At 35.8% G+C, this 19153-nt stretch overlaps 1 protein-coding gene and 1 long non-coding RNA gene across 11 annotated transcripts in view; both read left to right on the forward strand.

Moving 5' to 3' along the window:
• Positions 1-11402, forward strand: part of nvd (neverland) — a 579107-nt gene extending 567705 nt beyond the window's left edge. For all 9 annotated transcript variants that reach the window (XM_068356839.1, XM_068356844.1, XM_068356838.1 and 6 more), the window contains 7 exons: positions 5053-5217; positions 6162-6372; positions 7481-7659; positions 8325-8426; positions 9114-9263; positions 10264-10437; positions 10823-11402. In XM_068356839.1, the coding sequence (XP_068212940.1) occupies positions 5053-5217; positions 6162-6372; positions 7481-7659; positions 8325-8426; positions 9114-9263; positions 10264-10437; positions 10823-10984 (1143 nt within the window). In that variant the 3' untranslated portion in view covers positions 10985-11402. The remainder of the gene's footprint in view (positions 1-5052; positions 5218-6161; positions 6373-7480; positions 7660-8324; positions 8427-9113; positions 9264-10263; positions 10438-10822) is intronic.
• Positions 11403-15300: 3898 nt separating this feature from the next.
• The window catches only part of LOC137625892 (uncharacterized), an 81421-nt gene continuing 77568 nt past the window's right edge, over positions 15301-19153 (forward strand). For both annotated transcript variants that reach the window (XR_011040938.1, XR_011040939.1), the window contains exon 1: positions 15301-15500. This is a non-coding gene — a long non-coding RNA (uncharacterized lncRNA). The remainder of the gene's footprint in view (positions 15501-19153) is intronic.

Genomic DNA, 19153 nt, shown 5'->3' on the forward strand with positions numbered 1-19153 from the left:
AATGTTTGTGGGGGGTAATATTACTGACATTTTGAAGATTTTGTCTGATAATAATCATCATCTCGAGGAATCTATCGAAGACTGTAGAAATCTCTGGAGAGACATTTGGTAGTGGCTGGTTTTTTTTTTTTTTTTTTTTTTTTTTTTTTTTTTTTTTTTTTTTTTTTTTTTTTTTTATATATACCCATATAATTTTTATATTGTTATATATGCTTTTTCTTTTCAATTTTTGTACGTAAGCAAATAGATTTATCCACATCTTTATAAATTTTATACATGTCTTTTCTTTTATTTTTTTTTACGTATGCAAATATATTTACCCATATATCTTTTTTTATGTATACTTGTTTTTGTCAATAATGTACGTAGCAAATATATTTTCCCAGATAATTTTTATATTTCTTTTTAATTTTGTACGTTAACAAATATATTTAGCCTTATGATTTTTTATTTTTATATTTTATTTTTAATATTGTATGTAAGCAAGTATATTTACCCATATAATTTTTATATTTTTATATATGCCTTTTCTTTTCATTTTACCCATAGAATTTTTATATATAGTTTTTCTTTTAAATCTTGTACGTAAGCAAATATATTTATTCATATCTTTTTATTCTTATATATGCTTTTCTCTTTAATCTTTTACGTTAGCAGATATATTTACCCATATATTTTTATACATGACAATTTTGTACGTAAGCATATATATTCCCCCATATAGTTTTTATATTATTATATATGCTTTCTCTTTTTACTCCTGTACCAAAGCAAATATATTTACCCATATAATCTTTATATTTTATATTATTTTATATTATTTTTTATATTTTTGTTTTTCTTTTCAACTTTGTACGTAAGCAAATATATTTACCCATATAATTTTTATAGATTTTTATATGGTTAAGCTTTTAAATCTCGTGTAAGAAAATATTTTTACCCATATAATTTTTATATATGGTTCATCTTTTAAATCGTATGTAAGCAAATATATTTACCCATACTTATTTTTGTTTTATATATGGAATTTTTCAAATCTTGTACGTAAGCAAATATATTTGTTCATATTTTTTTTATTCTTATACAGTATATGCTTGTCTCTTTAATCTTGTACGTAGTCAAATATATTTACCCATATAACTTTTAAATTTTATATTTGCTTTTACTTTTTAATCTTGTACGTAAGCAAATATATTTACCCATACAATTTTTATATTTTTATACATGATTTTTCTTTAAGTCTTGCACGTAATAAAATATATTTACACATATAATTTTTAAATTTTATATATGCTTTTTCTTTTTAATCTTGTACGCAAACAAATATATTTACCCATGTAATTTTTACATTTTTCATATATTTTGTTTTTAAGCACTTTCGAAATTAATTTTATTCCATATCCCCCATTTTAACTTATATCTTTTTAATATTTACTATCATCACCTAAGCTTGACTTTGAGAATTTTTTATGTAGTACTTAACACCGAAACGCAGTTGTCTGCCCCTTAAGAACATTTGAAGGTGGCGAAGGAGCGCAAGAAGGCATGGACGCTCAAAAGGACAATGAATGTTTTCACCATTGCTCAACTTTTATCAACGTTTAGAGTTCATCTTGATAAGATGAACGAAAATAGCTCCTCTAGGATTATGCAAACACTTATTATATCAGAATACATCTCTCCCACGCGATGGCCCTGGAACACCATTAATTTATTATGATTAAAATCCAATGACTACTAAATACTTGGCTCAAGTTTATTTGCGTCCAAATCTCCCTTTCTCTATTGAGAAACCTGAGATTATCAAAGAAGTTCTATTAAACGGGATTGCACATTTTCTTCCTTCGTGCTTGCTTGCTTGCTTCGCGTGCCTGAATCTCCTGGGGTCCTCAGAGAACGTTTTGAGTACGTTCAGTACACTTGCGTAGGATCCCTCGGATGTTTTGCAGCATTGTGCCTCAGGGGTACTTTCTGCTCATCCGGAAATAGGGACGACCTTGGAGGTTGTCCCCCGAAGGCGAAAAAGCGGGGTTAAAGAGTCCAAAGTGGACCCGACTGTTGTTGATCTTGAGAAACGTTCTTTGCGTCCTTCCAGAGGTTGAAGTCAGGTGCCGGTGCGAGTTTAATGGTTTATTTTGGCGAGTTTGAATTTTGGGGGCTTGATGTTGCGTAAGTTTGAAGACCGGTGGGTAGGCGAGTTCGGAGCTTTACCATGCTTGTTTGTAGTATAAGGCCACTCGGGGCTGAACATTGATGTCTTGTGATTTAGAGGTTTGTAAGAAGCCTTCATACAAAGGCGTCAAGATTTGACAATTCAGTAGTATTTACATGTGTCTTTGGCGAATGATTTAGTTTTGTCTGGTTTCGTAAAAATAAAAGGGGTTGTTAGTTTTCGCAATCCTCATTAACATTTATATTTATTTTTGGTGGAAACCTCAATGGATGACAATATCACAAACACTTGAAACAACGCCATCATAATCTACAGTAAACTCATTTCCCAAATTCATGACTTTACCAATCTTGTTCAGGTATTTACGATATGCCATTGTAAAGGTAAACCTTCAAAGTTATGCATTTCATAACGCATTTTTCTCTTTCAATAGAAAATGTCATTAGACAGTAGGATAAAAAGTAATTCCTGTCTCTGATTAAATAGTATTAACCTATATAGTGAGATCTTGGAAGATAATTCCCATCCCACCTTGATTCATAGTCTTCTTTACTTATATAGTTTTGCTTTTTAGCTCATTACTAAAAGCTTGCGGCAAGATACTAGGAATCTGTTTCAAACTTCTTAAGATTGGAAATGTATTACCAATCTCTCCTAACAAGAATTTGTTTTTATTCCATCTGATTTTATATGAAAAATTAAAAGATGTCTTTAGGAAAGATGCAAGTTTCGCCGAGCACAGATTGTTTAGTGTTTTTTTTTTTTAATAAGTCTGTAATTCTGGAATTTTATTTTAAATTTTATTTGGACAGTCCTCTCTCTCTCTCTCTCTCTCTCTCTCTCTCTCTCTCTCTCTCTCTCTCTCTCTCTCTCTCTCTCTCTCTCTCTCTCTCTCTCCTTCCTTTTGTAAAACTGGCATAAAGTTTCTATGCTTCATCTTTTGTTATTAGAGTTTAGAAACTATAGTACGTCTTCAGAAATCGTGGATTTACGCCAAAATACCAAAAATAGAGACAGATTATCATAAAGGAGCCTCTTTCATGAACATTATACTTTGACCGTAATCTTTTCCTCCATTTGACGTAGTATAGATATTGCTAACTATTGAATAAAATTATCTCAACTTTTATACAAATTGATATGTTGAAAAATAAGATGTATGCGTGTATATATATATATATATATATATATATATATATATATATATATATATATATATATATATATATATATATATGTATATATCAGAACAAGCAGCTGCAATGCAACTGTTGTGATTGCAAAATGCAGGAGGAACAATAAACCCGGTCAAGATAATACGATCAAATAGAATGGCGGGCCAAGATGTCACCCATTCAGTTTACTGGAAACTTTCTCTGTCTGGCAAGATTTATGTCATAGAAAGTGGAAGGCGCATGCGCAGAATACAAAGTTGTTTATTCTTGCTCTCAGTGTTTATATGTTTTTTGTGCTGGGGCACAATTTCACTTTCTGGCCTTTTGAGAGGTTGCCAAGTGGTAAGTGGAATGCTGGAAAGAACAAAATAGATTTAGTTGTTAGTTTGGCCTTTCTTTATACTCTCATACACGAAAGTTATTTAAATGTATGTATCAATTTATATACTGTTTATATATTTATATACACGCATTACTGAAATACATATACATACATGTACATACACTTTCGTGATATATATATATATATATATATATATATATATATATATATATATATATGTGTGTGTGTGTGTGTGTGTGTGTATGTGTGTGTGTTTGTGTGTGTGTGTGTGTGTGTGTAGTAATGGTGACAATCTACATAATCTACTTTCGACCTTAATAATCCCTCTGTATTTAAGAGTGGATCGCTTAAGTCAATTTTTTCCATCAAATTCTACTCCTTGCATCTTTCCCCAAGTCCCACCTCACCCACATCCTTCCTCGCCACACACATCCATCTGATCCACAGACCCCCACACTCCTCTTCCTCCTCGTTTGGCATATTCTTATTTCCCTTAATTGGTTCTACCACCTCAAATCTTATGATATGGCCATAGTATCTCAGACGAGCTTCCCTAGTCTTCTTTACATTACATATAGTAGATATTCTCATGTCTGGACTCTCCCTCCGGTATTTCCATCATCTCAAACTCGCTTTCCTGTGTTATCCCTTTGCAATCGCTATCGTTCTCGTAGTGTCTAACACTACCAACGTTCCCACCCTCGGGTTAACAATATGTGTGTGAAAATCAAGATGATATCGTGCTCAAATAGAAATAAATTTCTACCTCCCCTTGGGAACGAACCCTAGTCTTCAAATCATCGGCAAGATCGCTATCAATCATACCACCTGAAGCCCTAAAGGGATTCTGAACTTGAGTGCTAACTGCATTTCTGGATTTTTCTGGTGAGACCAGTCAGTGACTTACATAACAGATGTTTTTCCCAACTTTCCAACCCAACAGATAAGCTATCCGATAGGTTTGAATTCGAATTACATATAAGGAGTCAATATAAAATGAAAATCACCAGTCTTGTGTTCAAATAGAAATGTTTATACCTCGTATTGCAATACAACCATAAGTTATTGTAGAATGAGTGAAAGCAACCTTATCTTTCATCTGAAGGTACTAGGGTTCAATCTCTATGCGAGGTAATTTTTTTTCTATTTGAACAAGATACTGTGTTGATTTTCATTTAGTATTTATTAGAATTCATGTAATATTCCTTTTCAAGAATGTAACTTATAAATCAAACAGGGTTGTTCATGACACAAATTGATCCTACAAAGTGTGCTGTACTCTTGGTCCTCCTCATGATGAAAGAATTGTCGACAGATTACAAAAATAAATTTAGCTTACGTATCCTACCTTTTCTCGATAGGACTTAGAGGACATTGGATGGGGTTGCTTGAGTTCTCAGGATGGCAAGTCCTTGGCTGGGAAAATCCGCAGGATGCAGAAGTTGAGGAAGACCGGCGACCTACCAGCGTCCTACCCTAATGGATGGTTTGCCATCGCAGAGTCCAGAAATGTAGCTGCGGGACAGGTAAGCAAAGTAGTGTGTTTCATTTCCCACCCCTCCGCCTCTGGTATACTCTTACTTGTTACTTGTTTTGGGTTTAAATCCAACCCTCCACTGAAGTCGAGTGAACTACTTCTCGGGCGGGTCCATATTAATCATCTAACGAAACATTTTCATTATAACTTATACAATTCTTTGATTGTAGCATCTTCCAAATCATATGATCTTGTGAAAAGTAATGTCTTTAGTTTTTTCTTAAATTCAATTGCTCCCTTAAGGTCCTTCATTTCAGTTGGCAGTTTATTATAAGGTCTAGGCGCACAGTAGCTAAAAGCTCTCTCACCAAATTTACTATTTGTTCTTGGTTCAGATAGCCTATGTTTGTCACTCGTGTGTCTTGTGTTAACATTTGTTTCTAGTTCTAGTTGATTAACACTTGTATACAGTGTTGCCAGATGGGTTAGTCTAAAAATCTCCAAAACAACCCAAAAATCCCCATTTCCACAAGTAAATTTTCTTCTAATCCTGTAACTTTACTAATATAGAAATTACTCACTATACTTCATATGAGTGCAAGAAAACTAATTGCAACAATATAAGGGTTTACTCATCTTTGTTTCTTCTTCACAGAAATTTGTACAGAAAGTCCCCATCACACCCAAAATCCCCAAATCTAGGGATAAATCCCCATATCTGGCAACATTGCTTGTATATTGGTATTTTGAGAGAAAAGTAAGGATTTTTTTTATAATGTGAAAGAATAAGATACCTGTATGTTATGCAAAAAAGGGGTCAGCTCTGTAAGTCCAGCTTGTCTCATGGGGCTGGTAAATCTCCTACATTTAATAATATGCAAAACAGAAACACCACAAATTTGTTAAGAGAAACAACGCATGCATAACTCTTAAACAATTAAATCACTGAATATTAGTCGTACAGTTGGTTTTGCACTGATATCCTAATTCCAGGTCATCCCAGTGAACGCCCTCGGTGAGGCACTCGCTGTTTTCCGAAGTACCGAAGGAGAAGCCCATGTGGTCGATGCCTATTGCCCCCATTTAGGAGCCAACATGGCAGTCGGTGGAGTCGTGAAGGGCAATAGCCTGGAATGCCCCTTCCACGGGTGGCAGTTTGATGGAACTGATGGTGCATGTGTCCACATTCCCAACTGCGCTAAAGGTAAGTTGTGTTTTTTTTTTTTTTCTTTACATCCCTCAGTCAACAAAAGTTATTTTATTAATAAAACAAGAATCTCAACTATTCATGATCAGTTAATCACCAATTGCAAGAATGTTGACATAAGCGTTTCAAATAATCTCATATGGTCTTAGTTGAACAGTTTTCTTTTGCTTGTCATTTATTAATTCTATGTCCATGCAAAGTCGATACCTTAATCTTAAACTTTCGGTCGCAGCTAGAAAAAAAAAGTATGACGACAAACTTTATAAACCGGTGATAAAATAGTCTTTTTAAAAATTAGTCTAATTATTCAGGGAATACAGTCAAGGGTAGAGTTTATGTTGAAAGTAAATGGCCAAGACTTTAATCGACCTGATTACTTTATTTACTTTTACTTAGGGCTATTTTCCTGGTCCTGTCATACAGGGGAAACCTACGTACTGCAGGGACTAAAAGATCGTATACATTCTTAGGTATTTAGAGTAGCAAACAGCGTATTCCGTGTTTGTCAAATCAGCATTATAGAAGTGCTCATAATATAGTCTTCAGTTTCTTCTTGAAAGCCTTAATATCTTAGGCTTTCGAACGTCTAGTGGGAGGTTGTTGTATAGCTTTGGGGTCACATATCTGAAAGCTCTGGAACCTGAAGTAGACGTACATCTTGGCTCCAATGACTTGAAACCATCAGTAACTATTCTTGTAGACAAGGTTCGTTTGCTGCACGATTGGTACCAATTTTCTTATATATTTTGGACGTCCAGTTATGATAACTTGATGGGTTATTGCGCATATCTTAAACACTTTTCTAGCTTTAATGGGCAGAAAGTTTAATTCGTGTTAACGAAATTCACCCTTTTGAAATAAATCTGACAATTTGATTATAATTTTTGCGCCCTTTATAAAATTTCTTTAGCCATTATGAATAATCTTTTAACTCAAACACATGAAAGTCGAGTGGAACCGTTCTGTGTAATTCTGCAACGAGTCTAATTTTGGAGAGATAAGCTAGCGCTCATTTTTTAAAAGACACCCTTTTGAGATTTGATGTTAGAAGCTTTAGGTTATCATTACTAATTATTATCATTACTAATTATTATTATCCAAACAGTCCCAAGGACAGCCACCGTGAAGAAATGGGAGAGTCGTGAGATGAACGGCTTCATCTTTGTCTGGTACGACGCAGAGAACAGAGAACCAACGTGGGAAATTACCGAAATCGAAGAGATCACCACCAACAAGTGGACCTACCGTGGACGCACATCTCATGAAGTTCTGGCTCATATCCAGGTGAATACTCTCTCTCTCTCTCTCTCTCTCTCTCTCTCTCTCTCTCTCTCTCTCTCTCTCTCTCTCTCTCTCTCTCTCTCTCTCTCTCTCTCTCAATGAAGATTGTCCTGGCATGTTTAATTTTATTTTATGATTAACTCTCTCTCTCTCTCTCTCTCTCTCTCTCTCTCTCTCTCTCTCTCTCCTCTCTCTCTCTCTCTCTCTCTCTCTCTCTCTGAAGATTGTCCTGGCATGTTTTATTTCATTTTATTATTAATTCTCTCTCTCTCTCTCTCTCTCTCTCTCTCTCTCTCTCTCTCTCTCTCTCTCTCTCTCAATGAAGATTGTCCTGGCATGTTTAATTTAATTCTATTATTAATCCTCCCTCTCTCTCTCTCTTAATTTTATTATTAATTCTCTCTCTCTTAATTTTATTATTAATCTCTCTCTCTCTCTCTCTCTCTCTCTCTCTCTCTCTCTCTCTCTCTCTCTCTCTCTCTCTCTCTCTCTCTCTCTCTCTCTCTCTCTCTCTCAATGAAAATTGTCCTGTCATGTTTAATCTAATTTGATTATTAATTTTCAAAATGTTAGATCTAATTGAACTTAACACTGTCCCAAACCTCTTGAAACATCATCAGAAATTATTCGACCAATTCTTTTAAGAGAGATTTTCTTTCCCACGCTAGGAAATCCCCGAAAATGGAGCTGATGTGGCCCATCTATTGCATCTCCACCGCCCCAACATTTTCAAGGGATCTGATCTGCGCGATGCCTTTGCAGACAACCAAGTGAGTTTTAACTTATTCTTTTATCAATGAAATTTTATACCTTTTGTTTTCCTAAATATAGATTTTAATTTTATTTGCTTATATTATATTTATTTTAGCTCTAACCACAAGATTTTACCAACAAAGTAATATTATCGTTAGATTAGGTATTAAAGAAGTATTATTTATCAGAAAGTCTTAATGATCTCTTTATTTCACTGATTGTTCATATTAGTTTGATTTGCATCATTTTGCTATGAATAACGTCACCCAAGTGGGCTATTTTTTTCACCATTGTTATTATTGTTTTTATCACCTAGATCATTTGTTGTAAATGATATTATTTGAAGATAACCATTTATGTTAAGTACCTACCTACACAACACGCAAATTAAACCAACTAAACTCGTGCACACTTTTCTATCTAGTTTCTCTTCCGCTTGTTTTGTTAAAGTTTTAATAGTTTAAATAGGAAATATTTATTTTAATATTGTTACTATTCTTAAAATATTTTATTTTTCCTTATTTCCTTTCCTCACTGGGCTATTTTCCCTGTTGGGGCCCCTGGGCTTATAGCACCCTGCTTTTCCAACTAGGGTTGTAGCTTAGCATTTAATAATAATAATAATAATAATAATAATAATAATAATAATAATAATAATAATAATAATAATAATAATAATAATAACTCATTCGATTTTTCCACAGGTCCTAGACGTGGCCCAACACGTCTGGGATGGGGAATGGAGGGCCCGTCCCGAACCGGAGTCCCACACAGCCGAGCTGAAGGTTACCCACACATTTGCCCTGTTCGGTGGCAAATTCAAGATCCTCTCCATGACTGTTACGGCAGAGCAGGTAAGAAGATTCGAGCATTCCAGAAAATACCGATAGACATTTATCCACTTATACTTTTATTTATCATATTTATCACTATAGTCCATTTCTTTTAGCGATGCATATTTGCACCGACTCGCAGCGGTGCCCTTTTAGCTCGGAAAAGTTTCCGGATCGCTGATTGGTTGGACAAAATAATTCTAACCAATCAGCGATCAGGAAACTTTTCCGAGCTTAAAAGGGCACCGCCGCGAGTCGGTGCAAATATGCATCGCTAAAAGAAATGGACTATAGCTCACCTGAGGTCTAAAACAGATAAGGTTTTATAACTTGGATAAGTCATGTGACGTAATTATTCTCGCATGCAACTGATATGGTATCGTGAACCTTATTAAGATTAGACTTGGCAGTTAAAAATTATTATTGTATCTAAGCTTCTTGGTCATCCTTTTGTATTTATGCCCATATGACTGCCTAGCGTAACTTTTTTATTATTTTCCATATGTTGAATTTGGTAGAAATTTATGTAATGGGTCCAAATTATTCTTCTTTAAAGAGGTTTTAAGTTTGTTCAATTGGGGGCAAAGGGAAAATTATCAAGAAATAAAGTTGGATGGAGTTATTTAAAAATTACAATCTCTAGAGATATACCAGAAATTACCAGGTGTTTTGTCAAATGTATTTCAACTTTTATTCGAAACATGGCCAGCACCAGCACCCTAATCGTGCCAAAATGTGAATTAAAGTTTTTTAATGTGTATAAGAAAATTTTAATATTTTTTCCTGAGAATAGCAGGCTACAGTTGTCAAACCAAAAGACAATTGAACTCTTAAAAAGTGTAATTTTGACCTCTTAAAAGACCCCTTAAAAAAGTGTCTTAAAAAATCAAGCCTGTAGCACTGGTGGTCAGCTTGGAACTACTATATATGCCCAAAGTTTTACATGATCATAATTAGGAAAAATCTTTAATATACTCCTACAAATAGATCTTAGCTAACCACTTGATCTCTTGATTGTTAGATCGGACCTGGCGTCGTGCACCTGCACCTAAACACGAGCTTGGGATCCGCCGTGCTCATTCAGGTCGTCACCCCAGTGGAGCCTCTTCGCCAGAAGATCGTGCATCAGTTCTACTCGTCTTCGAGCTTTATCGCACCCTATGCTAAATTCGTCCTCCTCTGCGAAGCACGTCATGTAAGTACAAGAGATGTAAATGGCAATCCATCTAAATATGAAATCGTAAATTTATTATCCTTAGCTTAATGAAATTTTACTACTTTTTACGGTACTTAATCATTATTCTGCCACAATTAAATTGTTAAAATGTGTCATAAAAATGTGCGTAATTTACAATTTATTTTGTATTTATCCTTATTTATCAAGTTTCACTTTACTTTCTGCTTAATGATTATTGAAAACTTCAATTAATCTCCTTAGAGTTTTATCTTTATTAGTTTTCACCGTTGATTGCCTTTTTTATAATGATAGTTTACTTGCTTTCATTTACCTATAAGAGTTTGTATCCTTTATGTCATATAATCAACATCTCTCCCCTCCCCTCTTCCTAATTTCCCTCCAGCTGGAAAGAGACATCATGATCTGGAACAACAAGCAATACAAGGCCCAGCCAATGTACGTCAAGGAGGACCGTTTCTTGAAGAAGTTCCGCCAGTGGTACTCGCAGTTCTACTCTGAGAACAGCAAGCAGTTCTCCTTCAGGAACGACTCTCTGAACTGGTGATTGCGGTTCAGTATCACGACGCCTTAGCTTGCCGGGATATTTCAAGGTCACCTTTTTTGGACCATATTCCAAGCTTAGTGCTGTTTTAAACCTGAAGGAATGGAAATTAAGTATTAAGTTGTTCCGCTCTTGATTGTCAAAGGATGTGTGTTGTTAGTCGAGTTTGGAGTCCAGTAATGAGGATATGTGTATGTGGCTGGTGTGTTGACTCCATGCGCGTGTTAATGAAAACAGGCCCGTTTTGTTACAGGTAGGAACCAATAATACTGGATTCGTAAATCACTACGAAGATATTAAACCCAACCCATTTTGATAGTAAATTAAAGCCGATGAATATTCCTAGTAAAATAACTTAACAGTAATTAAAGTTATTGCGACCAGAAATCATTTTAGAGTAACTGCAGTAAGTGCATCGTTTGATTTTAGCCAGACAAATATATTTGTTATTTAAGAAAAAGTAGTAAAAGTTCGAGTAAATACAATATCCCAGGAAAGAGATTTAGTCGAGCAATAAATACATGAGAAAGATACGTAATTTTATCCCACTCAGGGTGCTTTGAAAGAAACAACTCGGGAACGCGTGAAAGAATAATACGGTGAATGTGTGAAGGCATAAGAAGCAGGAACGTGTTGAAGAAACACTGTGAACGAGTTTAGAGCAATCCTAACAGGGGAACGTGTGGGGGAAGCGAATGTTTTGTGTGAATTAATCACACCGTGGAACGTATGGAAGAAGCTAGTGTAGGAATGTGAGAAGGAAACTCATAAGAATGTGATGGAAACATAAGGAACCGTATGAAAGACACTTCTGGGGAACGTGTGAAAAAAAAAAAGAAGAATGTCGAGAATGCTTATGTTAAGGTTATGAATAAGTCAAAGGAATCTTGATGAGGTTTAAGAATTGCTTGTAGGATCGTGGTTTAAAATCCTGGATGACATCTTCAGAAAAACAAGAAAAAAAAAAAAACCCTGATATGATAATTTCTGAAAATTTAAAAGGAAACGACCCTTTCCCATGTAGCCATTAACGTAGAAGATAATTAATCTTTCGGTTGATTCCCTAGCAAGAACAAAATCCCAGTTGAGAATGAACGGAAAGACCAATTGAAGGCAAAAAAAGGATGTACAGAAATGTTTAGTTAATAGATAATTATAGAAAGAATATGCCTCTGTTTACGTAATTTATAACACTAGTAGCTAGTTAAATCCATCCACAGCTAGTCAACGCTATGATAGAAGATTTCCATTGTGTGGGAAGGGTCATGCTTAAATATAAGAAATAAATCCACGATTAACACTACTACTAAAATGATAAATATAAATAGTTGGGAAAGATAAATTGAAAATTATAATAATGCTAAAAGAAAGTATAAATGATAGGTAATGTTAAGAGGTTGGCCTATTTTGATTGGATGAGATTGAAAATAAATGTCCCCGCAGTAATTCTGATGTAAAAATTTTTACATTTTTATCAATTGTATAATCAGTTATGTAAAGCTAGATAAATCAGAAAATTTAATATTTCGTTTAAAGTGATTATTTAGCACATCAAAGCAAGACACATTGAAGTTGTTCCCCCCATTTTTTTTGTATTAACTAACTTTTAATATAAATATGTCATCTGTGGAGGAAACTAACTTAATTTTTTCGTGAATAATCACAGCCTGTAAAAGATGAGAAATTGTTTGCACGTCGGAGTTTATCACACTGATATAATAACGAGGCAAGAGACAACATAATAGAAAATCAGGTGTGAGGTTGATCAGCTAGTTAAGCTTTTTGTCAGATCACTCTTTTTAAAGATCCAGTCTCAATTAAGAGAATAGTGCTTTACATTACTTAATAATTGTACAGTTAGCTTCATTAATTCCTGTACACTTCACGGGAAGCTAAGGAGATATCTGACAGGTGTACACTGTATCAGATAACGTTGTATTTAGCAATTCACTGTTGGTAACGCTGCTTGTATAACAAAGTCAATGTGATTGTTACCATGCCATCAAAATAATTTTTGATAATTTTGCGAAGTGCTGTTTAGAAAAGCAATGTTATTTGATCAACAGAATTCCATGGAATTAATAAAATGCTTTTGATCACATGTTTACAAGATCAGCGGCTTTGTTTTACTGTCAGTGTTGCCAACAGCTATTTTTACTAAACGCTACCTTGTGTGCTACAATGTACAACCATCTGGTACAACTGTCAGACATCTTCGACTTCCGTGAAGTCTACCGAAATTATGAAAACCGACTTTACATCGTGTATTGCCTCAGAACATAATGTATATGCATAATTTATATGCATGTACAGTATGTCGTATGAAAACACACGCATACCGATATATTTTGAATTTGTGTATGTTTTGTATGCGTGTGTATGTATATATGTATTTAAGTAGAGCTGATGTCTCACGTCGCGTAGTGCAATTTCTTTCTTATCAGTTCAGGTCTTAATGGGTTTGCTCAAGAAAATTATTGGCCTTAAAAGTTAAACGTTAGTTGACAGTTACTTGTTAACCCTGGATAGGTACGGTGGGTCGTTTGCGACCCCGAGCGTCAAAAAAAAACAGGTTTTTCTCACGTGACTCACCCCCGTGACTGAATTTGTGGGTGATCGACCTGCAGGAGGTGTCTCCCCTACACGCTCTAGTAGTGTCCAGATGTGCATTGCTGTAGCTGTACTCCTTCCCCGATTTCTGAGACGCGTCGGGGTCGTTCGCGTCCGAGTTTACCCTTCTAGGGTAGTTTGCATAATTATCAAAGTTATTACGTATTATGAAATTGTCGTAGAATGGTGCAACTTGTATAGGTTATCAGTTGTGGAAAGTCTTGGTGGATTGTTTGGCTACCATGTGCATGTTTTTTTTTTTAGTTAAAGGCTGTGATTTGTATACTATACATGGGATTATCCGGCATTATTAATTAATAATTGTTTTTTTTTTATCATTCTCATCATTATTTGAGACAAACCATTAAAGGACTTTTAAACAGAAAAGAATTGTAAAAACTTTCATTCTTGGAAAGTGGTCAAATTAGTACAAATGTCCTTTCTTGCAAGACAAGTCAAATGAAAATCCTTCCCTGGTCTGAACTTTCATTGCCACGCTAATGTAATTTTTTTTTCTGGTGCCCAAAAAGCTGAAAAATGCCATAGCATGGTATGGCTGTAATGTTTTAGTTCTATACAAATATGAATTATTTTGTATGCAATTTTTACCCTACGATTGTGTAATTAAGGAGCCAGTAAACTTTAATTTTACTCTGCGTAGTCAATGCGTATGAGAGGTAAAATATTTACCTCTACAAATACCTTTGACTTTGCAAATATTTAGATAAGAGTACATTTTTTGTATTTGCTTGGTTATTAGCTTCCGGTAAGCTAATGAAGTAGCCTTAATGCGTAGGATTTAGGTTAATATTTTAATCGTTCGGCTTTTATTTTCAGTTTTTTAACCACATCTTCCATAAATTCATGGTCTTTCTTAAAGTTTTTGCAATTAAAAACTTATGCAATTTGCAAAGATTGCAATAGATCCGTCTTATTGACGTGGGTAGTAAGAAGGCCTAGTACTAGACGTTGCAATCGGGTAATCTTCGAAGTCAGTCAAGTTACATTATCTACAGACAAAAATATACATATCCTTAAGTCTCTCTCTCTCTCTCTCTCTCTCTCTCTCTCTCTCTCTCTCTCTCTCTCTCTCTCTCTCTCTCTCTCTCTCTCTCTCTCTTTTGCAGTTACCTTCATTATAAAGTCTTCATTGATTCCGTCCGTCATCATTATCACCTCAATTGTGACACATTGTAATTTTTCCATAGAAATAGGTGCTTTGTATATAACTGTTCATGTTCCTGATGACAATAGCATATAATGGCCATAGTGTAATTATACAAATTTATTAAAAGCCGTCCTTTATTTGTAAATAGACAATAAAAGTACTCTAAAATGAACTTGTGGTTTTTATTAGTAATTTTCCCTATTTTAAAATTTAGGACTTCTTACACCAAATTGCAAGGAAGAGTAGCCCTCTTCTGTACTAAAATGTTTGCAGTTTGGTGGTGCACAGGGGTGCCATTCGTACGATAATTATCATACATGTACGATTATTTTAGGTCCAGAACGATGTACGATACATACCTTAGGTATATACATATGCGTTTAATTAACCAATTATACTGAAATATTTTCAAAATAAGTCAATCATGTAACTACGTAATGATTATATTGAAACCGTGCACGGTAATTATGGTTGAAAAACGACAATTTTAAGGCTCATGTACGACGATCCAGTCGAAATAATCTGGCAACCCTGGTGGTGCATTAACTCGTTTGTTTTCGTGCTGTTAAGTCCGTATTTTCGTACCCTTGTGTACTGTTGTGATGGTGAATGGTGTTCTTGGGTAATATTACGGTAGAATCCCCATTCTTGATCAATTCTTGTGATGTGCGTTGCATGGGAATTTGATTTAATTCGGATTTACTCAAAAGTTGACAGAGGACCTCTGCAAGATCATGGAAGGTAAGTGTCACCAGTTGCGCATAGTTCCTTAGGCCTAAACGTTCGCTAATGTTTAAGCCTGCTTATTGTCTGAAACATTAAGGTTATTTTGGTTACCATTTATAGCCCAATGTGATGTACAATGTGGGTAGTTAATACAGTACGCTGGGTTAAATTATAGAATGGTGCAGTATTACTTGGGACATTGAAACTCGCATACGGTAAAGTTATAGAACAACACATGACAACATTTCTGATGGGAAAACCGCCTTGGCAAGTATATAATTTAATTTCTAGCCAAATACATGAACCATGTATTTTTCCTACTCGCTATCTTGTGTTTTATGCATTTCTGGTCATGATTATTGGGGCAAACCATCCTATCATGAGTTTTTAGGGAGGCTTTTGTATGTCGGAGGCCAGTTCCTCATGTGTGGATTAAAAATGAACATAAGTAACCTAAACTTCCCCTCCTAACCTAACAGCCATCTCCTTACCTAACGGGCGGATAGGAGTTTGCCCTTACACTGCCGTATTCAAAGTTAGCCATAATAATTCGTATAGGTGGCCGCTGTCATATGTACACTTCATTTTTGGACCCCCTTATGTAAAGATAGTAATGGGGGACCCCAGTGGGGAACCTGGGAACTTAAGAAGTATTTATAAACTGTTAATTAGTTTTTAAAAAATACCTGACAAATACCTCATTGTAAATGCACATGAAGTTCCCCAAACCATGGGAAACACTGCATACGCAATGAGTCCCCTTCGGTCTCTCAGATGTAAGCAATGGACTTAGTGAAAAACATACTTCACATTTCAATTGACCGATACAAAAGTTATTATGCCCCAGCCCCTATTAAACAGAGAAAAATACCAAACTAGCTGACACTCGTACAGTTCTTATAGCGAATCCCAGTTTCGCTAAGTATCATATGTTTACCATAGCTTTTCCTACAATAATTAGTGCGCTTTCAACAAATTTGATCATTATTTTCATTACAAATAAGTTGTTCTACTGTAATGGATCACCCCTTCCCTATGGACATAGGTGGGAACCTGGGACTTTGGGTCGGCAAAAACAGGACAAAACATGATTATTTAACACTACACTTTAGTAAAAGGCTTCAGAACCTAGCAAACCCACCTAACCTAACCTAGTATTTTTATGTCACAGACCTAACAGGGGGCAAGACCCCTGGACGCCCTAACAGATCACAAAACTATCCAGGTCATAGACCTAGCTATGGGACAAGCCCTTGTCCCGGGTCACAAACCTTCCTATGTCACCGACCTAGTTGGGCTTGCCCCCTGGGACCTCCCCTTCCCAGGTCACAAACTAAGAGTAAACCACAAATAAATCCTTACATTATGATAAAGTAAATCGCAAATAATTCCTTACCTTATGATTGACACCTTTTTTTTTTTTTCTATCCTAGCAATCTTTACAGTTGAGTTGCAGTTGAAAATGTGCTGGTCTTTCTTATAAGCTAACTCATAATTGTACTTGGGACACTCTTAAGCTTGAAGGATAACATAATGAGGTTTTAGAAAAAAATTATTTGCTACAATAGGAGTACCGTGATAACCGTGAGACTGCAATAGCATCTATACTGTATAGCCATAAAGGCAGCCATTGCACTTTGTTACGTTGGGCTCCATAATGCACACCCAACACGTAACACAGCTACACAGGAACTAGGAAGTTATCCTAAGAAAGCGGGGAGTGTCACAGAATTGCCTACGTCACACGCAAGCATACATACATGCCCAAATATGGTAGACTTTGTCATATGGTAGGGGAAGATAGGAGGAGCTATTAACAAATGAAAGAGCAGGAGTAATTACATTGGTAGAAAGAAAGCGGAATGATGGCATGTGTGCACAGGAAGTGTAAAATCTGTATTGCGCAACAAGCTATGCACAAACGCACAAACAGGAGTACAGTAGATACGTTTGGCGTGTAGAATGTAAACAAAAGTGAGTGAAATAAATATTTCAGGGAAGAGGAATCCCATATTTCGTAATTTTTCGTGGATTTATTGTGTGCTCCAGAGAAGAATGTAGTACTGTAGAGAAGAAAAGGTTAGTTTTACCATTATTTATAAATTTGTCCGTAAATTTTCTACCCAAAACCCCTGGTTCCCACTGGGTGGCCCCCATTATCATAGGATATATTAGGGTATATCATATTAATTATTTATTTGCGACAGAAGTAAAGACCTTTCAATAATGGGAGTTTTTCTATATAGCCTATAACCCCTTTCTTCATCAGTAAAGTAAAGCTTTTCCCCCTGTGTTTCTATAATAATACCCTCACGTAATTGAATAGATTTTTGCAAGTACACAATTTGAATATCATATACTACTGGCGGCAACCTCTATTAAAAGGTTACAAATTTTAATAGATAATACTGGTTTTGCTCCCTTTTTTGTCATAGCACATCATAGGAACCTATGTTCACCTGGTAGTTCAGAAAAACACTGGTAGGTGGAGCTTCTGTCATGTTACTTGTTAGAACATTATAAAGGGCCAAAAGTTTTATTTTAAACCTCATATTATTTATTTTCAGTACTGGAATATGCAATATATTCTTAGCTCTTATTTTATTTATCATGTTGATAATAAAAGCTTAGGGTAGAAATGTTTGTTTGATGTATTTAGTCTGTTCATTGGAAATGGAAGCCAAGTCCATGTTCGAACAGATGCTGGAGTGTGAAGCTAGAACTCACCCCTTTATTGAGTGTGTATTCACTCCATTAAGTTTGTATAAATGATAAGTGACACCAAAATAAGAGCCCACGGTGCTAATGCACATAGTGAAATATAGTCAGCTTGCCAGAACATAGGAGCTGTGAGATCATGTTTATTCGCGAGCGAAGCGAGCAAAAGACAAAGCAAAATCCAATACTGTAAATCCTTAGCTCAATTAAGTAAAGAGGTATTTGTAATATGATGAAAACTGCTACAAACAACTTTGTAGAAAGTAGTTTGTAAAACCCTGTTTGTTCCATAACTGGAATACAAACCACGCTATTTAATAGAGGTATTACTTTCGGCGTAGCTGAAATGACGAGCCATTAATTTTTAACGAGGGTTAACTACCCACACCGCTAGTTAGCGGGGGGGGGTAGCGAGGGTAGCTTGCTACCGCTCCCCCTCACACACTTGTGATTGAGCTCACTTTACTTTCGGCTCGGATGGTGAACGGTCGTTGCTGTTCATCCTCGCCGACATTTGGCAGCCATTAATGCTTTTTGCTTTCTCATTTTTCTTAGACTCCATGTGTGAAGTTGACTTCTGTGACCATGTGCACCTGCCCTGGACTCTCCGACCGCCCCTGTGGAACATTTATGTCGGCGGTCGAGACTGATTCTCACGCTCTTTGTCCTTCTTACAGAGGTCAACAGTGTGATAGTGTCAACAAGTGTAGTTAGTGTAGGGAGTGGTCTTCCTCCCAGTGGGAGAGGTTTTCACGACGGTGGAAGAAGAAGTCCAAACGGGATATTTCTCCTTCCAAGGCTGCTTCGAAGGGAGGAAAACCCAAGGCCTCTTCTTCTGTCGCCCAAACCTCCTCCGAAGCTCCTACTCGGTCGGTCTCTTTCGAAAGACCGTCGAGTAGACCAATTAATTTCTGACCAGCCCCGGGTCTCGAGAGATGAGGTTTCTTCCC

This window comes from Palaemon carinicauda, chromosome 33 (genome assembly GCF_036898095.1).
Source record: "Palaemon carinicauda isolate YSFRI2023 chromosome 33, ASM3689809v2, whole genome shotgun sequence".
In the NCBI taxonomy this organism is placed as follows: domain Eukaryota; kingdom Metazoa; phylum Arthropoda; class Malacostraca; order Decapoda; family Palaemonidae; genus Palaemon; species Palaemon carinicauda.